The sequence below is a fragment of the Girardinichthys multiradiatus genome, chromosome 10, assembly GCF_021462225.1.
Source record: "Girardinichthys multiradiatus isolate DD_20200921_A chromosome 10, DD_fGirMul_XY1, whole genome shotgun sequence".
Taxonomy (NCBI): domain Eukaryota; kingdom Metazoa; phylum Chordata; class Actinopteri; order Cyprinodontiformes; family Goodeidae; genus Girardinichthys; species Girardinichthys multiradiatus.
This window is the reverse complement of record NC_061803.1, coordinates 37,104,246-37,126,938: the sequence shown is the minus strand read 5'-3', so window position 1 is coordinate 37,126,938 and position 22,693 is coordinate 37,104,246. Positions and strand designations below refer to the sequence as shown.

General features: G+C 39.0%; 1 protein-coding gene across 1 annotated transcript in view; it reads left to right on the top strand.

Annotated features, from left to right (window-relative positions):
• Window positions 1–21,098, top strand: part of mbtd1 (mbt domain containing 1) — a 49,022-nt gene extending 27,924 nt beyond the window's left edge. The window contains exons 12-16 of the mRNA XM_047378156.1: window positions 86–233; window positions 835–917; window positions 998–1,232; window positions 9,539–9,610; window positions 20,035–21,098. Of these exons, the coding sequence (XP_047234112.1) occupies window positions 86–233; window positions 835–917; window positions 998–1,232; window positions 9,539–9,610; window positions 20,035–20,153 (657 nt within the window). The 3' untranslated portion in view covers window positions 20,154–21,098. The remainder of the gene's footprint in view (window positions 1–85; window positions 234–834; window positions 918–997; window positions 1,233–9,538; window positions 9,611–20,034) is intronic.
• Window positions 21,099–22,693: the final 1,595 nt, after the last annotated feature.

Genomic DNA, 22,693 nt, shown 5'->3' with positions numbered 1-22,693 from the left:
CAGAGTGGATGAATCAAGCATAAGTTTTGTTTTTATTTATTAAACATCATCAGAAAAGCAGCCTCATGCAGTTTTTGCTCTTTAGGTGTTGGCAGACGGTTACCTCATGATTGGAATTGATGGCTCGGAGGCCGTTGACGGATCAGACTGGTTCTGCTACCACGGCATGTCTCCTTCCATCTTCCCCGTCGGCTTCTGTGAAATCAACAACATTGAACTCACGCCTCCTAAAGGTATCCTTGAGTTTCTTGGTCTACTTCAAGCGTAACTGAGCCTGTGTTCTAGAAATTCCTTTCACCAAACACTTCCAAGGCTGGATTAAGGTGCCTCCATGTGTTCTGTGAAAGGACTGATGCAGTGAGGGGGGTAAAGGTCAGCCCACCTCTGTTACACCTCTGACTCACAAAGAGATGTAGTCACAGCCCTCCATCAACTGAACTGTATAGAGGCCAGCTGGCTATGTGGGTGGAGGGAGAGATACAGTGATGATGTATGGTTTGTAGAAGCAGTCGGCAGCAGGATAGAAAAGCAGAAACAAGACTGAGAAATCATTTTCATCAAGAAGGTGAGAGATAGAGTTTGCTCGGCCAAAAACAGGGTCACTGAATTAGGTTAATCTGCATTTTATTTTTCCAAAGAAAGGTATAGAGAGACTTCCAGTGTTTACCTTTCTGAAAACTTACAGCTGTGGGGAATTTAATTATCTCTACGTGGTATTTCTAAATGGCCAGAGGTCAGTGTTTGTAGGTTCATCATGGATGTGGTTAGAGCCTTTACACAAGATCAGAGCCCAGGCTACTGGTTAGATATTTTTTGTGCTTCTCTGTTCTCCAGGGTACATGAAGTTGCCATTTAAATGGTTTGACTACCTCAGAGAAATGGGCTCAGTAGCTGCACCTGTCAATCTCTTTAACAAGGTAAGATTTCATTGCCATCTTTGTTCAGTGTACGTTAGAAGTGAGCTCTGTATGTAAATCACCTACCTTGTGCCTTACAGGAGGTTCCCAATCACGGTTTCCGGATAGGCATGAAGCTGGAAGCCGTTGATTTGATGGAGCCACGGCTGGTATGTGTTGCCACAGTAACGAGGATTGTGCACCGGCTACTCAGGATCCACTTTGATGGATGGGAAGACGAGTATGATCAGTGGGTGGATTGTGAGTCACCAGATCTCTACCCAGTGGGCTGGTGTCAGCTGACAGGCTACCAGCTCCAACCCCCTGCCTCACAAAGTAAGAACCTGATGAAGATTGTTCCTCCGTTCTTCTCTGTTCAGAACTGGTGTCAACATTATAAAAAAAGACCGATACGTGCAGAAAATTGTGAGATTGGACAGAATGACCTGTTTGACCGTATTTCATTTCATGTAATCTTAGCTTTGGCACCCCAAAAGAGGACAGCATATTTGAGACTTAATACAAGTATGTTACAAGGGCAAATAAAGGAAGACCTGAAGTTGGAGGAGAATGATAATTAGGAGGTATCCCCACCCATTTTGTAAAGCGGTTATTAAGAGGGAAATTAATTGCCACGTCAGCTTTCTTAAAAAGAAAAGGCAAAAAAGACTTGAGGCATTGCAAATAGATCTATCAAACCTAGAACATGAACACAAAGATAGGCCTAATAATAAATTATATCAGGAAATTAGGAAGAAAAAAGCTGAGATTAATGACATATATTCAGCACAAATATAAAAAAAATGTATTTACAAAACAAAAATATTCAGAAGTAGGCAGTAAATCAACAAAACTATTGGCTTCGAAGTTAAAAAAGTAGCAGACTAGAAGTGCTATTTGCAAATTAAATCTCCAAAATAAAATAGTGAAGTATAAAACAGAAGACAACCAAAAATGTTTTGAAAGGTACTATACACAACTTTATGATCAACCAAAAGTAAAATATGAAGAGGAAATTAAGCTTTTCATAGATAAACTAGAATTGCCTAAAGTAACAGCTGATCAAAATTCATCTCTGATATCAAAAATACGGCACAGGAGATAAGTGTAGCAATCGCTAAACTAACGACTAATAAAGTTCCAGGAGCAGACGAGTATCAGAATGGTACAAAACCTACTGTATAGGGATATACTAATTCCAGTATTACTGAAGACATTTAATTGTGTGCTAAAAAAAGGAGAAATACTAGGATCATGGAGGGAAGCTATTATTTCAGTGATCCCTAAAGAAGGAAAGGATGAGTTGGAATGCTCAAACTATAAACCTATTGGTGTACTCAGGATTACAGACTTTTATCTGCTATTTTGGCGAGGCGTATAGAAAAGATTTTACCAGATATAATTTATTTGGACCAGACAGGCTTCATTAAAGAAAGACAAACTCAAGATAATATTAGAAGGACCTTACATGTGATGCAGCATATTACTGACAGACAGATTGAAGCAGTGATGATGAGACTAGCTGCAGAGAAAGCGTTTGATTCCGTTGGGTAGGACTTCCTCAGAATCAGCTTTATTGCCAAGTTTGTGCATACAAACATGGAATTTGCCTCCGGTACACTTTGCTCTTTTGTTCTGTTTTTGCATTACAGAATATACAAATTTACAATTTACAATATACAATATACACATATCTAATAAAAATGGTGCATTTGCAACATCTGTATGCTGTTGTTCTGTACTGAATGTTCTGTATTGAATGTTCATCAGAGAAACAGCCTGGGGGAAGAAACTGTCTTTGTGGCGGCTGGTTTTAGTAAACAGTGCTCTGTAGCGGCGGCCTGAAGGTAAAACTCTGAACAGTTTATGTGCAGGGTGTGTGGGGTCTGCAGAGATTTTGGCAGCTCTTTTCTTGACCCTAGACCTGTATAAGTCCTGGATGGAGGGAAGGTCAGCTCTGATTATTCTCTCTGCAGTCCTGATTATTCGTTGCAGTCTGGACCTGTCCTCTTTTGTGGATGAGCCAAACCACACTGAGATGGATGAAGACAGGACAGACTGAATGATGGTAGTGTAGAAGATGACCAACAGCTCCTGTGGAAGGTTGAACTTCTTGAGTTGCCTCAGGAAGTACAGTCTCTGCTGGGCCTTCTTTCGAACAGTGTCTATGTGTGAAGACCATCTCAGGTCCTCAGAGATGGTGGTTCCTAAGAACCTGAAGTGGTCCACGGCCGATACAGTGTTGTTGAGGATGGTGAGGGGGGTGTATGGGGGTGGTGTTCTCCGAAAGTCCACCACCATTTCCACAGTCTTGAGTGGGTTCAGTTCAAGGTAGTTCTGACCGCACCAGTGTACCAGCCGATCCACCTGCTGTCTGTATGCAGACTCATCACCGTCCTGGATCAGTCCAATGACAGTGGTGTCGTCTGCAAACTTAAGGAGTTTCACGGACGAGTCCGATGAGGTGCAGTCATTTGTGTACAGAGAGAAGAGGAGTGGGGATAGAACATACCCCTGGGGGGCACCAGTACTTATTGATCTGGATCGGGAGAAGATGCTCCCCAGTCTCACCTGCTGCTGTCGGTCTGTCAGGAAGCTGTTGATCCACTGACAGGTGGAGGCTGGGACGTTGAGCTGTGTGAGCTTCTGGTGGAGGATGTCTGGTATGATGGTGTTGAAGGCCGAGCTGAAGTCTACAAACAGGATCCTGGCGTATGTCCCTGGACGGTCGAGGTGTTGCAGGATGAAGTGTAGACCTAAGTTAACAGCATCATCTGCCGACCTGTTTGCTCGGTAAGCAAATTGCAGGAGGTCCAGCAGGGGGCCTGTGATGTCTTTCAAGTGCTTCAACACCAGCCGCTCAAAGGATTTCATGACCACAGACGTCAGGGCTACAGGCCTGTAGTCATTTAATCCTAGGATGGTGGGTTTCTTGGGCACCGGGATGATGGTGGATCGTTTGAGGCAGGAGGTGACCTCACATTTCTCCAGTGACTTGTTGAAGAACCTTGTGAAGATCGGAGCAAGTTGATGTGCGCAGGCTTTCAGGCATGATGGGGAGACGTTATCAGGTCCTCCAGCTTTCTTTGTTTTCATGCGCTGAAAGAGCCTATTTACCTCTTCCTCGGAGATCTTTAGTGCAGGCAGAGGATCTGATGGTGGGGGGTTGGTTGCTTTATGGGAGGAATTTGTTCCTGAATGGGATGTGGAGGAGATGGTTTGAGGTGTGAATGGCTTCTTATCATGTCTGCAGTAGAAGCCATTCAGACGGTTGGCCAGGAGACGACTCTGTTCAGGATGGGTGGAGGGGCTCTTGTAGGCAGTCGGGTTTCTCAGACCAGTCCATACAGTTAAAGTGTCACCAGTAGAAAGGCTGTTCTTAAGCTTCTCACTGTAGCTTCTCTTGGCTGCTTTGATCTCCTTTGTTAGTTTGTTCCTGGCCTGCCTGTACCGCGCCCAATCTCCACTGCTGTGACCTTCTTCCTTTTCCCTGCGCAGATTCCTGAGGTGTGGAGTAAACCATGGCTTATTGTTTCCAAAGGTGCAGAAGGTCTTGGTCTGCACACACATGTCCTCTATAAAGTATTAAGAAAATTCAATTTTCATGAGATTTTAATTAGGACTATACAAGCACTGTTTGCTACTCCGATGGCTAGAATTAAGGTGAACGGGAGTTTGTCTAAAACAATTTGGTTAAAGCGAGGATGTCGCCAGGGTTGCCCAGTAAGCCCTCTTCTTTTGCAACTTTTGTGGAGCCTCTTAGTCAATCAATAAAACAAAACAGACAAATACAAGGGATTTCCATCAAGGGAGTAGAACAGAAATTGGCATTGTTTGCGGACAATGTATTAATATATTTATCCTACCTAAATATTTCATTGCCTGTACATGTGTCACAAATTATGATGTTTGAAAAATTATCCTTCTACAAAGTAAATGTACAAAAGACACAAGTCCTCACGTTTAATTACATTCCCCCCAAAGCAATTAGGGAAGAATATAAAGTGGGAGAGTAAATCAATGAAATATCTGGGAATTTATTTGACACAATACATTAGAAAACTAAAATTGGCAAATTATGATCCATTGATTACCAATTTAAAAGAAGACGCATAAAAAAAGAAAAATGTAAACGTTTTGAGGGACTTAAAGAGCAGTTTAGTATTAAAAAAATCCAAACTTTTATAGATTTTTGCAAATGAAGCATTATTTAGAACATGACATTATTAAAGATTACACTGAGGCTGGATCTGATTTATTAAAATTGTTTATCTCATCATACCAATCTAAATTAAACAGGAAATTGATTTCAAAGTTATATGCCGGAATACAGAGTTTAAACAAAGAGGATACACAGTAAATAAAACAGAAATTGAAAACTGAAGCAAACGTAGACATAACAGAAGACTAGGAAGCTACTAACCAAGAAATATAGAAAGTGACCTATTCTTTATCATGGAGCTCAAATGAAGTAGTGAGTGCATCAACAAAGTGCTGGCGTGGATGTGGGCAAAAATTGGCAAACCATGTCCACATTTTCTGAGTTGTCCTATTATCGAGAATTGCTGGAGGGATCTAAAACAATGTATGGACAAGATTCTTCAAACGGATCTCCCTTTTACATTTAAAACACTCTATTCTGGAATAATCCATACAGAATATAAAAAGAAAGTAAATATTAAAATGTTTAAAATAATGATTTTGGCAGGGAAAAAGGAATTATAAGACAGTGATTAAAGGTAGAAATTCCAAAAAAGGAGAACTGGTTTGACGTGATGCACAATGCATATGTTATGGAGAAATTGACCTATAGTAGTAAACATGAATCTGAGAAATTTGAGGGAATTTGGAAAGAATGGTTGAGTTTTATTAAGCAAGTTCGCTCAGACTTTGTCTGAAACATAATCTGTTACCCTTACCTTGTGTTATGTGGCTACCAATGTTTTTTTTTTTTTTTTTTTGTTTTTTTTGGTTGGTATTCTGATATTTTGTACCACAATTTTGTTCTATAAACAAAATAATCAGACATTGGACAAGAACAAAATGTAACTGAAGAAAAAATACTGTGGTGTGCAATTGCAACATCATAAAAATAAAATAAATAAATAAATACTATGCATCCATAGGTTTGCAGTAACAAATTATAATTGGTCATCAGAAACTTCTATTTAATTAAAGTTATCCACAAAGTATTTGAATGGTCCCCACACTTCTTCAAACATTGACAACTTTTCCTATCTAAAGCATGTAATTCTTTCCAGGGGAAACACTGTGAGCATTTGTTTTGTCCAGTGCACCAACTTCGACCTATGATTTATTTATTTATTTTTTTCCAAAATATTGTAAGTGTTCTTTTAGCTTGCAAAAGACACATATTTATAGTTATTTGCTCACCCTTTGTAAAATTGTACTTTCTGTATATTCTTAAAATAAAAAGCACATGATCTTTTGGAATGTCTTTTGGGATAATTGTCTCTACAGCTCTCTTAACCTCCTCCCAGAAAAGTCCCACTTCAGGGCATTGCCACATACAATGGAATAATTTACCTTTAGCATTGGTACACTTAAAACATGTCAGGTACATTTGGATTATATTTATGCAATTTTTCTGGTGTCACATAAATTCTCATGAGCCTAAATCTAGCGTTGACTAGTTGCTTATGTACTTTTGTACATGCTAATTCCCAATCCTCTCTTTAAAATATTTCTAATAAATCCTCATTCCATGCCCTCAACCTAGAATCAAAATTGTCAGTTGAGTTGGACAATAACAATCCATACAATTCTGATATAGCACCGTTTACTATTTTTAGAGAAATTATTTTCTATAACAGTTTTTTGAGGTTTAGTTAGACTATCCTGGTTAGTTCTGATAAAATGTCTAAGCTTTTTGTTAATACTTTTTGTTTACGTTGTACTGGCCTGTAATTTCCTCAAAAGACATAAGAGTATCTGAGTTTGGCCTATACAGGTCTTGTTTTGCCTCTAATCCTTTTAAAGCCCACTGTTGAAAAACAGTATCTGCCCTTCCTGGAATAAAGCACTGATTCCCCCAAATTGGAGTATAAAGAGACAAGTTATGAGGCTCCTTCACATATTTACGCACTTTAAACCAGATTCTAATCATATTCTTAACGATTGGGTTTTTACTTTTTTTAACCAGATTTGAAACCTGATCCGAATAAAGAAAAAACTGCAGTGGTACATTCAGACCCTCTTACTCCATTTCCCTCCACTGTGGGGCATTGTTTTGTTTGAAAAGAATTGTTTTTTAATTGACTGCAGCTGTGAAGCCCAATAGTACCAAATGGTTTGGACATTTTTTTCCTCCTTTGTCAAATCGCAATTGCAGTAGGGAAAACCAAATGCGAGCTTTAGAATTTTTCCAAATGAATCCTACTAATAACTTTTTAATCATTCACTAAAGATTCATAATGAAATCTGACAATCGGATTTAACGTAAGCCTAATTTCTATGCCCAAATATGTAACGTGATCCACCACTTTAAATAATAGAGCTTGTGAGGTTGAATTTTTAGCTTCCTTCGTATTAAGCAGTAGAATAGAAGATTAAGTATTATTAATGTTATAGCATAAAATTTTACTAAAAGCATTTATCAGTTCTAGAATGACCGGAATTGTTTTAGTGATATGTGAAACAAACAATAATGTCATCTACATAAAGTGCAACTTTATGTTCAGTATTGCAAAAAGATATTCCACCTATGTCAGTATTGTTTCTTATGGCTATTGCTAGAGGTTCTACAGCTAAAGTAAACAAAATAGGTGAGAGAGAGCAGCCCTGGCAACATTCTTTTTTTATCATAATAGGTTGTAAAATGTTTTTGTTTATTATTTCTGCTGTTGAGTTTAAATACAGTAATCAAACCCATCTTAAAAAATTATTCCCATATTCAAATTGTTTAAGAGCATCAAAAAGGTTAGTCTATTCTACCTTATCAATGGCCTTTTCGGCATCCAAAGACAAGAGAGCTTTGTCTGTCATTTCTTCTAGACATTGAGTAATATTAAGGACCTGTTGTTGAACCCGTCGTTCAAGTATGAACCTATTTTGATCTCCATGTATTACATATGGTAAGGTTCCTTGAATTCGACTTGCTAACACTTTATTTAAAATCTTTAGATTAACATTTAGCTGGCTTATTGGTCTCATATTTCCACATGAATCACTTGGCCTCCCAGATTTTGGCAATAAGGTTATAAATGCAGCGGTTAGCGATGTTGGTTGGCTTCCACACTGAAATGCGTCTAAAAACGTTTCCAAAAGGGGTTTGAGCAATTTAGATTTCAACTTTTTATAAAAATCTATTGGAAGTCCCTCAGGACCTGGTGTCTTACCTGCCCTCATGTCATCAATAGCCTTACTAATATCATTTTACCTAAAATCTGCTTTCAATATCTTCACAAATTTGTTTGTGACTTGTGGAATTTCCAAACGATCTAAGAATGTGTCTCGAATATCCACATTCGGTCTTTTAGAATCATATGGTTTTTCCATAAAATTCCCTAAATTCTTTATTTATCTTAACTGGATCAGTTACTACAAATACCATTGCTTTTCCTAATTGAAGTTATTGCTTTTCTAGTTTCCAACTGTTTGATTGGCCATGCTAACAATTTCCCAGTTTTTTCACCCTGTTCATAAAAGATTTGATTTAGCCTAATAATTTCAGCAGCTGCCCTATGCGCTGACATTTTTTAATATTGTGCTTTTAGAGTTAACAATTCCTTTTTTGCAGTAATAATAAGTGTGTTGATCCCCAGATTCTGGACATTTTTTATTTTTGTCTCTAGTAGTGATCTCTTTTTATGAAAATCTCTAGTTTTGGATAAAGTGTAACTTAATATATGTCCTCAAAACTGCCTTAAAAGCATCCCATTTAATCGCAGCAGTTGTTTCGGTCGTATTATATCCAAATAGTGATCAAATCCTCTGCAATGTTTTTAACAAAATTATCATCCAGTAACCATTTTTGATTCAAGCTCCATCTTGGTAGATCTCTTACAAGAATATTATCTGTACACGTAAACCCACATGGTCATAAAAGCAGTTAAGCAGAGACGAGAAAATAATCAATGCGAGAGAAATTCTTATGTTCCAGAATAACAAGAGTAAGCTATTTCACCAGATTTAAAATGCCTCCATACATCAACTAAATCAACTCTTTCCTAAAGTGGTTAATAACTGCCCAATGTTTATTGCGAGCTTGATCAATGCCTGTAGAGCAGTCCACAGCTGGGTCTAATGTACAGTTCCAGTCTCCTGGAATTGTACATTATATATGCCCCTGAGAGGGAAGATACAGTCAGAAAGAGGTCAGTGAAAAAGTTTGGATCGTCCACATTTGGACCATAAACATTTACAAGGCTCAAACTAGTCGCAAGAAGTGAGCCCTGGATAACTAAAGATCTTCCACGCTTGAATATCGGAGCTTGGTTTAGCGTATCTGTCTAGATGCCAGCCATTAGCGGAAGTCCCAACTAAAGGCAAGTTAAGTCATTGAGGCTGTGATGATACAAGGTGTGATGGTGGTGCTAAAATCACTGATAAACCGTTTCACATCAGTTGTGATTTATGTTCTTTGCTGATGAGTTTGTCTTTGTTTTGGTTTCTGCTTTCAGGCAACAGAGACACACCCCTGTCTGCACCCAAGCAGAAGAAAAAGACCCAACCATACAAAGGACAGAAGAAAAGTCAGTATGCTGTCCTGCACTTGTTTTTCTCTTCCCGTCATTCCTCCTTCTCTGCCTGTCACACAGCTTCATTTGTGCTGGAAACTTGTTTGTGTCAAAATAGTTTTTTTGGACCCAACATGTTATGATGCACAGCATAGGTGAAAAATTCAAGTCCATCAGGGACTGGTTGTTTCGGGGGACTCCTGAAACAGCAGACGATTCAGAATGGGAAAACAGGGAGGAAGCCATGGCCATCACCATGGCAGACATTGCTGAGACAGATAAACAGCTCCCCCATGACAAGGTGCCAGGGCTGGATGAGATTTGCCCCAAGAAGCTGAAGGCTCTGGATGTTTTTGAGGTGTTGTTTAGTGATGTCGCATGGAGGTCTGGGGCAGCACCTGTGCTGAGGCTTGCCAGGGTGGTGGTCCCAAACTTTAAGAAGTAGGACCAGAGTTTGTTCAAACTATTTAGGATTAACACTTCTTAGCCTCTGTGTGAAAGTTTACTTCTAAGTATTTTTAGCAGGTTCCAACTAACCTACAAAAGAAGTTTGGCTTTCATCCCAGCCAACAAATTGTGGACCAGATTTTTCCCCATGTGAAATAACTGCAGTTGTTCGGTTCTGTGGGTCTGATAAAGGCTTATAGTCCATCTGTGAAGCATCTTGTGCTGCCAGAGCACCAGGTAATGCGGTTGCCTTTAAGGACATTCCAGTACAACCAAAGCAGGAGCTGTTTCTGCTGTGGCCACAATTGATTATGCTTTTGGTCATCAAAACGCTTATATTAATCCATTTCTCATTTCTGTTCAGTGACAATACATATTTTACTGCACCTTTACCAGTCTCCACAGGTGAACAGGCCTACATTGTTACAGTTAGGCCCAACATTATTCATAGTGCTTTGAGAGTCTGTGTGGAATTTGCACAGCACAGGACCAAGGTGCACCAGCAGCTTGCCAGCAGCTGGACGGTAAAGATGGAGCTGGCTTCTGTTGCAGAATAAAACTGCAGGGATATCTTTAAAGATTGACTAATTCAAAGAGTTTGATTTGATAAATTAAAGTAATAGAGCGACACAAAAAGATCGAGTCCACCTTGGAAGGAGGTTCTGTCTAAAAGGGGTGGATTAAAAGTACTTTAGTTTGAACGATATTGAGTGTACAAGTCTGAACAAAGAACTCAAGTAGTGCATTCACAGAGCCTCGCTTTTTCCACATTTTATTGTTACAGCCTTAATCCAAAATGGATTAAATTAACGCTTTCCCTCAGAACTCTACAAACAATACCTCTTTTTTTTTGCAGATATTAAAAATAAAATTTACATAAGTATTCACAGCCTTGGCCTAATAATTTATTGATGCACCACTGCCTGAAGTATTCTTGAAAATGAAGCCACAAGATTGTGTTGTGGAATTTTCTTATCAAAGTGGGTAGAAGTTGACTCATAACAAGAGAAAATCCGGACTTTGTCTTAATAAGTTTTATTCAAAGGCATTCAGCGTTTGAATGACTCTATCACCAAGCAAGTCAGTTGAAACAGAGCCCCGATCAACATTTACACACAGTATTTATACCAGAACATGACAGTGTTATCTCAACTGCAAAGAGTTTTAGAAATATGGCCCCTAGACCCTCCCCGGGTCAGAGTTAACAAAGTTATTTATGAGGCCACCCATCTACCTTCCCTTGAAATATACACTTCAGGAAGGGTTAACCATGAAACTCTCCAGCATTTGAATTTAGAGTTCATCTGCTAATAAAAACAGAACACTAATCAAACACAGAGGTCAGAGGTGAGAGGTAGATGGAAGGTCACCTGTGAGTGATACAACACAGAAACAAATGAGAGAGGTGAAGGGAATATCAGAGCATTTTAAAAGAATTTTCCATCACACTCCTTTCTTCTGATTACAAGATAATCACAAAACTAAAAGAAAATTCTACAAAACCATCACCCAAGGAAAAATGACCTCCACCAACCGGTTATCTGGAAAGAAAGTAGCTAGAGCATAAGTAGTATCAATAGGAACTGGTACCAAAAATGGTTGATCATTAATAGCACGTGGAATCAAACAACAAACATAGCAACTATCATTTCTTATCTTCCTCACGGTTTGATGCATCAGTTGCCACCAGACATTATCAGCATGATCATAGTAGTCAGAAAAGTGATGGATCTCTCTTCGAATCCGCTGATGAGTATTATTAGCACAATTCCTCAAATTAGCCCTACATTGTCTTTGCTGTACCTTTTCCCAAATGAACACAAGAGTTATAAAAATACTTGAAATACCAATCATTAGCATCAGAACAGACAATCTTCCATTTAACTGCATCGTGACCTTGAAGTGGAATGTCCTTTCTTTTGGTACTGAAAGCAAACAGTTTTTTCTCAAAGAAAACAAATTATAAACAACTTTAAAAATAATAATAATAATAAAAAACAATCCTGCTGCCTCTCCTGAGTGGCTTCTGCGCTTCAAGCTGCCCTGTTACCAGTCTGGTACAGGTGGGCGGTCGTAGGAAGCTCCTCTAGAAATATATTTAGAAACAGGAACTCTAACCTGCTGGAAGTCAGGCTTCCATAGTCCAACTTATGATTTCTAACTTTCAGGCAATGCGATGGCCTTAAGTAGATTCTGAAATAACGTTGCACTGCCCAAGGGATTATTGTGCCCTTGTAAGAACAGTGTTCTTCAACCACCTCTTCAATCACTCGCCAGTGATCAGCTTACAGTTCTTTATCTTGTGGTGGTCCGCTGTCCTCACACTTTTCAGGCCGTGGATGATCCAGTTAGAAGATGACTCGTGTCCTGGAAGCCAGATGAAGCTGGAGGAGCTGGAGCTTTCCTGCAGCTTTCCTGCAGCTTTCCTGGGTGTCTAGTAGGATCTGATATGGGCCATTCCAGCGCCTGGACTTCCTGTGTTTTCTCCTAAATTCTCTGACCAGAATCCAGTCGCCAGGAATAAAGGACTGGAGGGTGGAAGTGGCTGTTTCTGGTAATGCAGCCTTCACCGTCTGTGAAACTTGAGAAAACACAGTGGACAGGTTTTGACAGTAAAACAACATCCTATCTTCACACAAAGATGTGGAAGAAAATTATCTTGGCAATATCCCCATGCCCAAAATAGGAGACCTGCCACACAGCACTTCAAAAGGACTGAGATTTGCCTGTGTCCTTTGTCTCAATCTCATATAAGTGAGAACAATAGGTAGAGCCTTCACAACACTTGGCTAACTTTCAATTCAAAGTCCCATTCTCAAACCTAAGTGCTTAACTACATGAACTTCATCAAAACATCCAACAAAATCAAAAGAATTGATCTTCTGACTTCACCTGATATACTAGCAATGACCATCAGCTAAATATTCTGAATATCAAAAATGTGACATGATGTTTGAGGAAGGTCTGATTACAGGTCAACATTTCATAGTTTCAGAAAACCCAAAAAGAATTTCAAAAATGGTCTAATCTGTGGAGATGTAAAATTTCACAAAAAATCAACACCATAATTTCAGAGAGGTTTTCAGAATGTGGTCTTAGGGAGCTATGCACCATTTATATAAACAAAGTACAACGTCTCTCTCGCATTGTCACTAAGTCCTCACTGGAGGTATGAGCTACCCTTTTTCCCATGAGTGCTACAACTTTTGGAACCCCATGTTACTTTATTCTGACATTCCCCTCTTCTGGCGCAGGGTCCAACCCATGCGACAATCCAGCAAAAAGTTTGTACAAAAATGTTCTAGTAACCAAGATCACATAACCTAGAACCAAAGAAATGAATTCTGACATAACTATGTGTCACTATGAATTTAAGAAAAGCAACATAAAGAACATCCAGATGTTTTTTTTAACTGCAATTCAGTTCCATCAACAACTAAACACAAACTTTAATTATTCAGTTCATCAATGTCTCACTTAGAAATTAGGCACATATCATCCTAATTTGTCTTGTACAAAGATGAGTATTAGATTAATGGACATCCAATGTAATTTGGATGAATAAACCCTACAAATTGAATCAAATAAATAATTCCCACCAAGTATGAAGGCATGACTCTGATTCTTTATCAAAAATATATTCCTTACTTTTGCATATCTTGAACTGTCAGCTAGCTTAATGGCACCAGGGAAACTTTCAATCTAATAAATCACCAATGATTCTGCATGCAAAACTAATTCTTCAAACTAGTTTAAACTATTTCATTAACCTTTTAGTAATAAAACACATAAATCTAAAAGTCATGCTACATCCTTAATTATTATACAAAAAAACATGTTTTTAAGGCAACGATCACTACAAGCATTTTGACTCTATTGTCTCTTAAACAGTGTTAAAACTCAGGAAGGGAGGTGCTGAGCGTTACCATGACAACAAAGGCATGAACCAACCTAGTAGGTGGGCGGAGTCAGGCAGAACTAACCTCTGATTGACAGCCTATGGGCGGACCCACAGTTTCTTCATCCCATCCCACATTAGTGTAACTTAAACTGCTTAGCTATTAACATGCACCTACCTGAGAAACAAGCTGCTTCTTAACTCTCCTGAAAACTCAAAGTTTTAATCAATCTGGGATTTAGAAACATTATTCTAAACATGAATTATTGTTTCATGCAACATATAAACAAACATTAATTCCAACAAAACAAAGACAAAACATCAAAGACAGACAAATGGCCAAATTTGAAGCTTCAAGAAATCAAAGAAATTTTTAACAATCTCTTTTCAGAATATGTTTTCTCAGCCATATCTTTTAATGCTATAATTGATCAATTTTGTTATGACAATCGTCAGGATCCTTTTTAAAAATGAGTGCACATAGTCCAAAGAGATCTCAAAGTATTTAGAAGCACAGCAACAGTTTTCTCTTATATGAATCCAAATTTTCTGATGCTGAAACCTGTTGCTAATTCTTTGTACTGTAACTCTGTAATAATAACTACAATCCTGAGAGTTATTGTTATAGTTCTCTTTTTGTTTGGCTCAATTTGATCGCAGCTGCATTGCAGAATTTCAAGTTAAATGCAAAGAAGTATTTTTTATTTAATTCAATTCAAATTCAAAGATACTTTATTGATCCCCGAGGGGAAATTAGAAAAGTCAGCATTGACATTTTCATGTGATACCCAAACTAAACAAAACTGCAGTGTTTGACTTAATCATAAATTAAGATAAGAAGCTTGTCTCCAAACTGGACTTTTTCCCACATAGTGTTTAAAAAAAAAAAAAAACATCATTTTCTTTAATTTGGCTATTTAAATTTTGAGAGTTGGGGAAAACTTATTACTAGAACCCCTCTTTAATAATCCAAATGCTGATAAATGTTTCAATATTTTATCTCTTAATAATCTGAAATTACCTTGTGTACCTTTGTACTCCTATGTATTCCTTTAATCTTTAAACCCTAAGAAATCAAACAAGGAGACTTGAGTTTGAGCCGACCATCCTCTTACTGTTAAGAGAGCCTTTATTTCTTTTCTTTTCCTAAAATAAAGGATTTTACTGATCTTGATTCTGTTATAAAAATCCTAACCTTGGTTCCAAAACTAAACTCTTCAACCCCAATCTGTGTCCCCAGAGTAGAAATTTTGAGTATTATTGCATTTCAAAGTCACCAAAATGACTGGAACTCATCATTGGCTTAGATCTATTTTAATAAGTAATCAGCCTACCTTTAATTAAGTCTTATAATTTCATGGACCCAAAATCTATGGCTTACAGGCTTCAGGAGTCCAGGAACCACAGGTTGAGTACTACTGCATTGAACAATGGTGTTAACTTTCTGCAGAGATTGAAGGATTGGCTAAATATATTATTTCTGCTTGGACAATAATCAGATTTAAAATTATTAGTTCACAGCTCCTAATTTACCTCAGATCATATTTGCTTCTAACACAGTTCATAAGAAGCTTCAGACAAACATTATGCTAAAAAGCCAAAAACAAAAAAATACAGATCTGTTTTAAAATAAAGAAAAAGCATCCTTAAAAACTTGATACTGTGGTGGAAAATAACTCCACGGTTCTGAAGGCCTTTTCATGCAGAGTCTTTTAGGAAGCATGAGATTAGTTTAATTTTTGTGTGGTACCACTGTCCAATCAGATTCTTTCTAAATAACCCAATTTTTTCATACTCATTTTAAAGGTTTGTTTTTACCAAGGGAAATGTGTTTAACAAAACCAATTACTCTCAAAAGTTTTAAAAGTTTTTAGCTGGTGATATCTTAGAAAACAACAAGTGTTTTAATATTTCTATGCAACACAGAACTGATCAGGTGTCCTTTCCTTCTCCAAAGGGAGAAAAAAGAACCTGCAGAACCAAACCTTTCATAGTTTTTTTGTCAGGACCTGATATAAGGTACAGTGTAAATCAACACGCTGCATGAATCAGAAGAGGGAAGAAAAAAACTAATATAACCTCTTCCCAGCAGCTGCTGTGAAAAACAATGAATTTGTACTTTCCATAAGCGTCAGTTAACACTTGCGGACAAAAACTGCACCAAACTGTAAGTATTGTGTCAGAGACTGTATGAAGACCATCTGCAGTAAAACTAAGCCTGTTTTAATGAGGTCTCTACCCATTAGATTTATGGAATACAAAATCTGACAACAGAAAATAATATCTGAAGGAGAAACCCATCAGGTTTTACGTATGCGCTGGGTTTTAAAAATGCTCCTTCATGAGATCTGTCCTGAGAATAACATAGAAACACTTGGTTACTGCTGAGTTTTGGAGATGTTGTAACTTCCTCTGCATTTTCATAACTTTTAATAACTAGAATAATTGACCCTGAATATTCCACGACGAAAGAGAACTTGTTTCTCTAAAAGAATTAACTGGAAAGTATCAAATGAGTTAAGTTATCACCCTTTTAAAGATACTTTTCTAACCCTAAAATAATATTTTAACCCGCTATATCTGTCAACGTCAAGCAAGCGTCACATGACCAGCGGTTAATAAGCGTTCTTCATTGCAGAAAATAGGAAAAGATTTATGCAAATGTGTGTGTGTTTGTACGTTACCAACATCAGTTTCTAAATTGCTCCAGAGTCAGACTGTCAGGCACACAGTCCTCTATCAGTCCAAAAAAACAACCAGGCCCTTCCCAGGTCTGTTGGTGAGACATTCAATCATTCTTTATCCACTTTAACTTCTCCAGGAGGGAGAAAGAAGAAACTTTGCTCCGGTTTCTCTTCTGCCCGCATAAGATGTGCTTTCAATATAAATCCAGTGTATCACTCTTCTGGCTCTTGCAAACAGCATGGATCGTTGTCCATCTCAGTGGGTCCAGACTTCTTCTGAGTTTTTTTTTTTTTTCTTGTAGAAAGTCACACTGCGATTTTCAACATGCAGGAAGGCAGATCTCTCTCTTTCAGGCCGTGCTGGAGAAGCGTCTCTGGCAGAGTAGCCATGGAGAAGGGCAGGTTTCTAAGGTCCAGACTCAAAAACGCAGATGTTGAACTTAAATCCCATATATGTGTGTATTTGTGTGTGAGAGAGGCAAAAGAAAAGTTTAGTATAGGTTCAGATTTTGTACAAACAAATATTATCAGTCAGTCAGTCAGTTGTCCCCCTGCCTGTCACTTCCTTCCACAACATGAACTATACTCCTTTCTAAAACAACTTTATTTTCGCATCTCTAATGTCCCTTTTCAATTTTACCTTCTTTTCCGACTGATCGCAATATTTAAGACAAACAAAACTTCCTTCAGGAAAGTTTTAACTCTTTAACCCCTTAATTGATGCACTCTGTGCTTTTTAATCTTTTCTTATGTTTTTTTATTTATTTTTCCATCAACTGTTTTACTTGAAACTTTTTAAACTATTTTACTTATTTACACTCAAACTTCCACGCTGTGAAAAACCAAACTTATCTTCCAAATTAAAGCACATTTAACACAATCATCCCCACTTTTTCCTTTCATTATTTTATAAATCAGAGTATGAAGAAGGAGACACCCCTGATGCCTCAAGGTTCCGGAACCATTTTTTTTTTACCTGTTCAGCGGCACGTCTGCCCACTGGCTTTTCTCCTTTATGAGGTGTAGAAAATTGCTAAAAACCACCCGCAAAACCCTGTGTTCTGCTTTATCTTATTGTTACCAATAAGAACCTCCCTGCAATTCCTTTTGCAGGGTAACTGGGCCCTCAGCTGATGTCCTCCCTCTCGCAACTCTGGAACCTAATTAATTAGTTAGGAGATGATGGTTAATGTGTAATAAAAATAATAATATACATTATATCATACAGAGCAACTTCTCACCCAGATATATTTGAAGACAAATTGTTCGGCTCTAATCAGCCAGACGCCGCAGGCGGACACCCGGACTCCACTACCGTAATATGGAGGTGGACTGAGGACAACGTCTCCAGGCTGGCCAGGCGTCCGTGTCCCCTCCTGCGGTCTCCTCTGGCACGTTAGATCCTGTTCGTGACGCCAAAATTGTTGTGGAATTTTCTTATCAAAGTGGGTAGAAGTTGACTCATAACAAGAGAAAATCCGGACTTTGTCTTAATAAGTTTTATTCAAAGGCATTCAGCGTTTGAATGACTCTGTCACCAAGCAAGTCAGTTGAAACAGAGCCCCGATCAACATTTACACACAGTATTTATACCAGAACATGACAGTGTTATCTCAACTGCAAAGAGTTTTAGAAATATGGCCCCTAGACCCTCCCCGGGTCAGAGTTAACAAAGTTATTTATGAGGCCACCCATCTACCTTCCCTTGAAATATACACTTCAGGAAGGGTTAACCATGAAACTCTCCAGCATTTGAATTTAGAGTTCATCTGCTAATAAAAACAGAACACTAATCAAACACAGAGGTCAGAGGTGAGAGGTAGATGGAAGGTCACCTGTGAGTGATACAACACAGAAACAAATGAGAGAGGTGAAGGGAATATCAGAGCATTTTAAAAGAATTTTCCATCACACTTGGCACACCTATATTTGGGCAGTTCATCATATTCCTTTGTCCAGAACCTCTTAAGCTCTATCAGGTTGGATGGGCAACGTGAATGCTCAGCCATTTTCAGACCTCCAGAGATATTCAGTTGGATTCCAGTCCGGGCTCTGAGTGGGCCACTCAATGTCATTCACAGTGTTGTCCTTTGATATTTTGGCTGTATCTTGAGATCATTGTTTTGCTGAAAGATGAACCATGACTCCAGTGACTCTGTGGTCAAGAGCAATGTGGAGGAGATTTTTACCCAAGATGTTTCTGTACATAGCTGCATTTATCTTCCCCTGATCACTCAGTATAGACGGTCGGCCAGCTTGAGGAACCCACCAGGACTGTTCCAAGGCTGTGATTTTTAGTTGTTTTATTTTTAACATGAATGCAAGAATCTCAAACTTCTTGAAGTTGTCATTGTAGATTTTAATGAAAAAAAATATTTATGTATTTTGAAATAAAGCTGCAACATAAAATGTGGAAAATGTTGAACACTTTCTGAGGAAAAAGATGAGCACAATCAAACCTATTTAAAAGAACAATTCATGCGAGTTGGGTGCATGTAGCTCATAAAGTTTTGCTCTCTCTGCCTCATGGGTCTGGCCAGTGGCTGCGAGCAAAGAAATTAGAAAAAGGCTGCACTGTTTAATAACCGTAATGTAATAAAACAGCTCTGTATACCAGGAGGAGAAGTACATTGAAAACGGCTTTGTCTATGGATGATAGACGTGGTTTAGACCTGTTTTTAACCAATAAATGCTCACTGGTCTATACTTTAGAAATATGAACTGTACTACATGTGATGGCACCAAAAATATTTTTAAGGAAAATAAATGCACTAAATATTCAGTAAACATTCAGACTCCGAATCTTAATCACATCTGTACTGCATTACCAGAGGCTTGTTCAGATGGGTTAATAGATGAAAGTCACAGCAGCGTGGTCCGATGGAAGGTTGCACCCTTAGCTCTAACCATTTACTTTTCTACTTGGTTCATAACTGAACTCCTCAGCTGTCATCCCATGTGTCTAATAAGCCCCTGGTAGCTGACCCGAGTCTGGCTTGGTGTTTAGAGAGGAAGATTGTAGTTGGTTGCCAGCCTTTCAGTGAGTCAGGCAGGAGGAGAAGCAGCTTCTCAGGGGACAAAGAGCAGAGTCCACCCAGTTACCATGTTCTCGGACCCGAACCCACCTCCATCTAATCCACATATCTGGCAATGGCCCAATACATCCGACAGGCTTGGAGCCTCTGAGGCTCAGCAGACAGGGCCTCGGTGTGGAGCCGCAGCCTGCTAATCCTGCCCAGTTGGACCAGTTTAAAGAAGGAAAAGTTTTACTATGTAATTTTCTCAATCTCTCATCTCCAGTTTGAAGGAACCTCTGAGCAGGGCATCTGCTGATGCTCATTGTGCATTAGCAGTACCACAACGTACTGTGACGCTAATCTGTCCCTATTTTCTCTCTCATCTCCCTGCAGAGTCTCTACTGCGAATGAAAGAGGACACAGGTGATGTGGACGAGTTCACCTTCACGCAGGGAACCTCAGACCAAGAAAGCAACGGCTCAGGCAGCTACTACATCAAACAGGAGCCGTGAGGGTCATCGGGACATGGAAGGAGCAGGATGAAGCACATGGACATACCTGTGGGACAAGACAACACAACACAGTGCCTGGAATCACTGATAGATGCAGAAGATCTTAGATAGTGTCCATGATTACTGAAAAACCTAAATGGAAACATCTCTCTGAACTGTGCTGCAGCCTCACAGCTGTGTATGCACATGCTGAAAATCCCCAAAGATCTCGACTTTGGGCATTGTCTTTTCAACCACTTTCTCTTCTCCAGAAAACGATTCCAGGAAATGAGGGCTCAGCTGCCTCTGCCTCCATCTGGGCCACCCACAGAGACCTTGAGAAGCTGTGAGAAGCAAGTATTGAGCCAGATCATTTGTTTTTTTTGGTTGCTTCAGTTGGTGTTTAGCAGCGGCGCGCCAATAGACCTTAATATTTTCCTTCTTTCCTTTGGAACAATATTGACAGGTGGGCCTTTTGTTTGTTAATTTTACTTGAAGATTTGATTTTGGGCTTTTTTGTCTTTGTTGCATTAACATTTTCAGTGGCTGTGTGAGAAATGTGTGATGTTCCAGAAAATGCTTTTCAGAGGTCGGTGGAGACATGTTGGAATCCAAGTCCCAGATGTACATATGACAGATTTCTAGAGATACAGGGACCAGTGCAGCTCAGCATTACTATTTAAGTTCTATATGTTTCCAGTTCAGTTTCCCGAAGCTTTTCACTGAGCTCAGCTATAGTTTTTGCTCATTCAAACCTGTTACAGTTGGCTTTGCACAAGCAGGTTTCTGATCAGAGTTTAGGAAGCTTTCAGTCCCAGCAGCTTTCTCTCAACAAAATGTCTTCTTTTCATTCAGAGGAAGACAAAAGCCAGTTTCCCTGGACAACCAGCTTGTTTGTAGTATGTCAACAAAAATAATCTTTATCTGGAGTTTAAATAAAGAAATCATGTCCCTAAAAGCCCTTTAGCACATTGCATTGTGTTTTTAACCCTCCATTATCAGCTCTACCAAATGTTTGCAATGGAAAAAACTTCTTTAAATGCCTAATGAGGCTTAGGATCAGAGAAACTAACAAAGTTCCCCTTGGTCTGCTGCTGATGAGCATCTCAAAACATCACCCCAAACCTGAAAGAAACAGGCAAGCTCAGAGACGCATTTTCACAACGTTCCCACCTGTACAGACTGAGCTTCAGGCTTTAATCTTTGGTTGAAGCACTGTTAGGGAGGAGCTGCACTGTTCCTGTGGAGTCTGCAGTGGCCTGTTGGAATACTGATTATACACTGAAGACGTGGTCTACTGAAGAATCTGTAGCGCCAACTTTTCTTCACTGACCTGTTCATTTTATATATATATATACGTATATATATATATATATATATATATATATATATATATACGTATGTATATATGTATGTATACATATATATATGTGTGTATGTATGTATGTATGTATGTATATATATATATATATATATATATATATGTATATATATATATATAATGTATATGTATGTATGGACACTCACCGGCCACTATATTAAGTACACCTTGCTAGTACTGGATTGTACGCCCTTTTACCTTCAGAACTGCACGCATAAGGTACTGGAAACATTCCTCAGAGAGTTTGGTCCATATTGACTTGATAGCATCACACAGATGCTGCAGATTTGTCGGCTGCACATCCATGATGCAAATCTCCCGTTCCACCACATCCCAAAGGTGCTTTATTGGATTGAGATCTGGTGACTGTGGAGGTCATTTGAGTACAGTGAACTCATTGTCATGTTCAAGAAACCAGTCTTAGATGATTCGTGCTTTATGACATGGAACGTTATCCTGCTGGAAGTAACCATCAGAAGATGGGTACACTGTGGTCATAAAGTGATAGACATGGTCAGCAACAATAGTCAGGTAGACTGTGGCATTGACACGATGCTCAATTGGTACTAAGGGGCCCAAAGTGTGCCAAGAAAATATCCCCCACACCATTACACCACCACCACCAGCCTGAACCGTTGATACAAGGCAGGATGGATCCATGCTTTCATGTTGTTGACACCAAATTCTGACCCTACCATCTGAATGTCGCAGCAGAAATCGAGACTCATCAGACCTGACCTTTTTCCAATCTTCTATTGTCTAATTTTGGTGAACCTGTGTGAATTGTAGCCTCCGTTTTCTGTTCTTAGCTGACAGGAGTGGCACCCGGTGTGGTCTTCTGCTGCTGTAGCCCATCTGCCTCAAGGTTGGACGTGTTGTACGTTCAGAGATGATCTTCTGCATGCCTTGGTTGTAACGAGTGGTCATTTGAGTTACTGTTGCCTTTCTATCAGCTCGAACCAGTCTGGCCATTCTCCTCTGACCTCTGGCATCAACAAGGTATTTGCGCCCACAGAACTGCCGCTCACTGGATATTTTCTCATTTTCGGACCATTCTCTGTAAACCCTAGAGATGGTAGTGCGTGAAAATCCCTGTAGATCAGCAGTTTCTGAAAAACTCAGACCAGCCCGTCTGGCACCAACAACCATGCCACGTTCAAAGTCACTTAAATCACCTTTC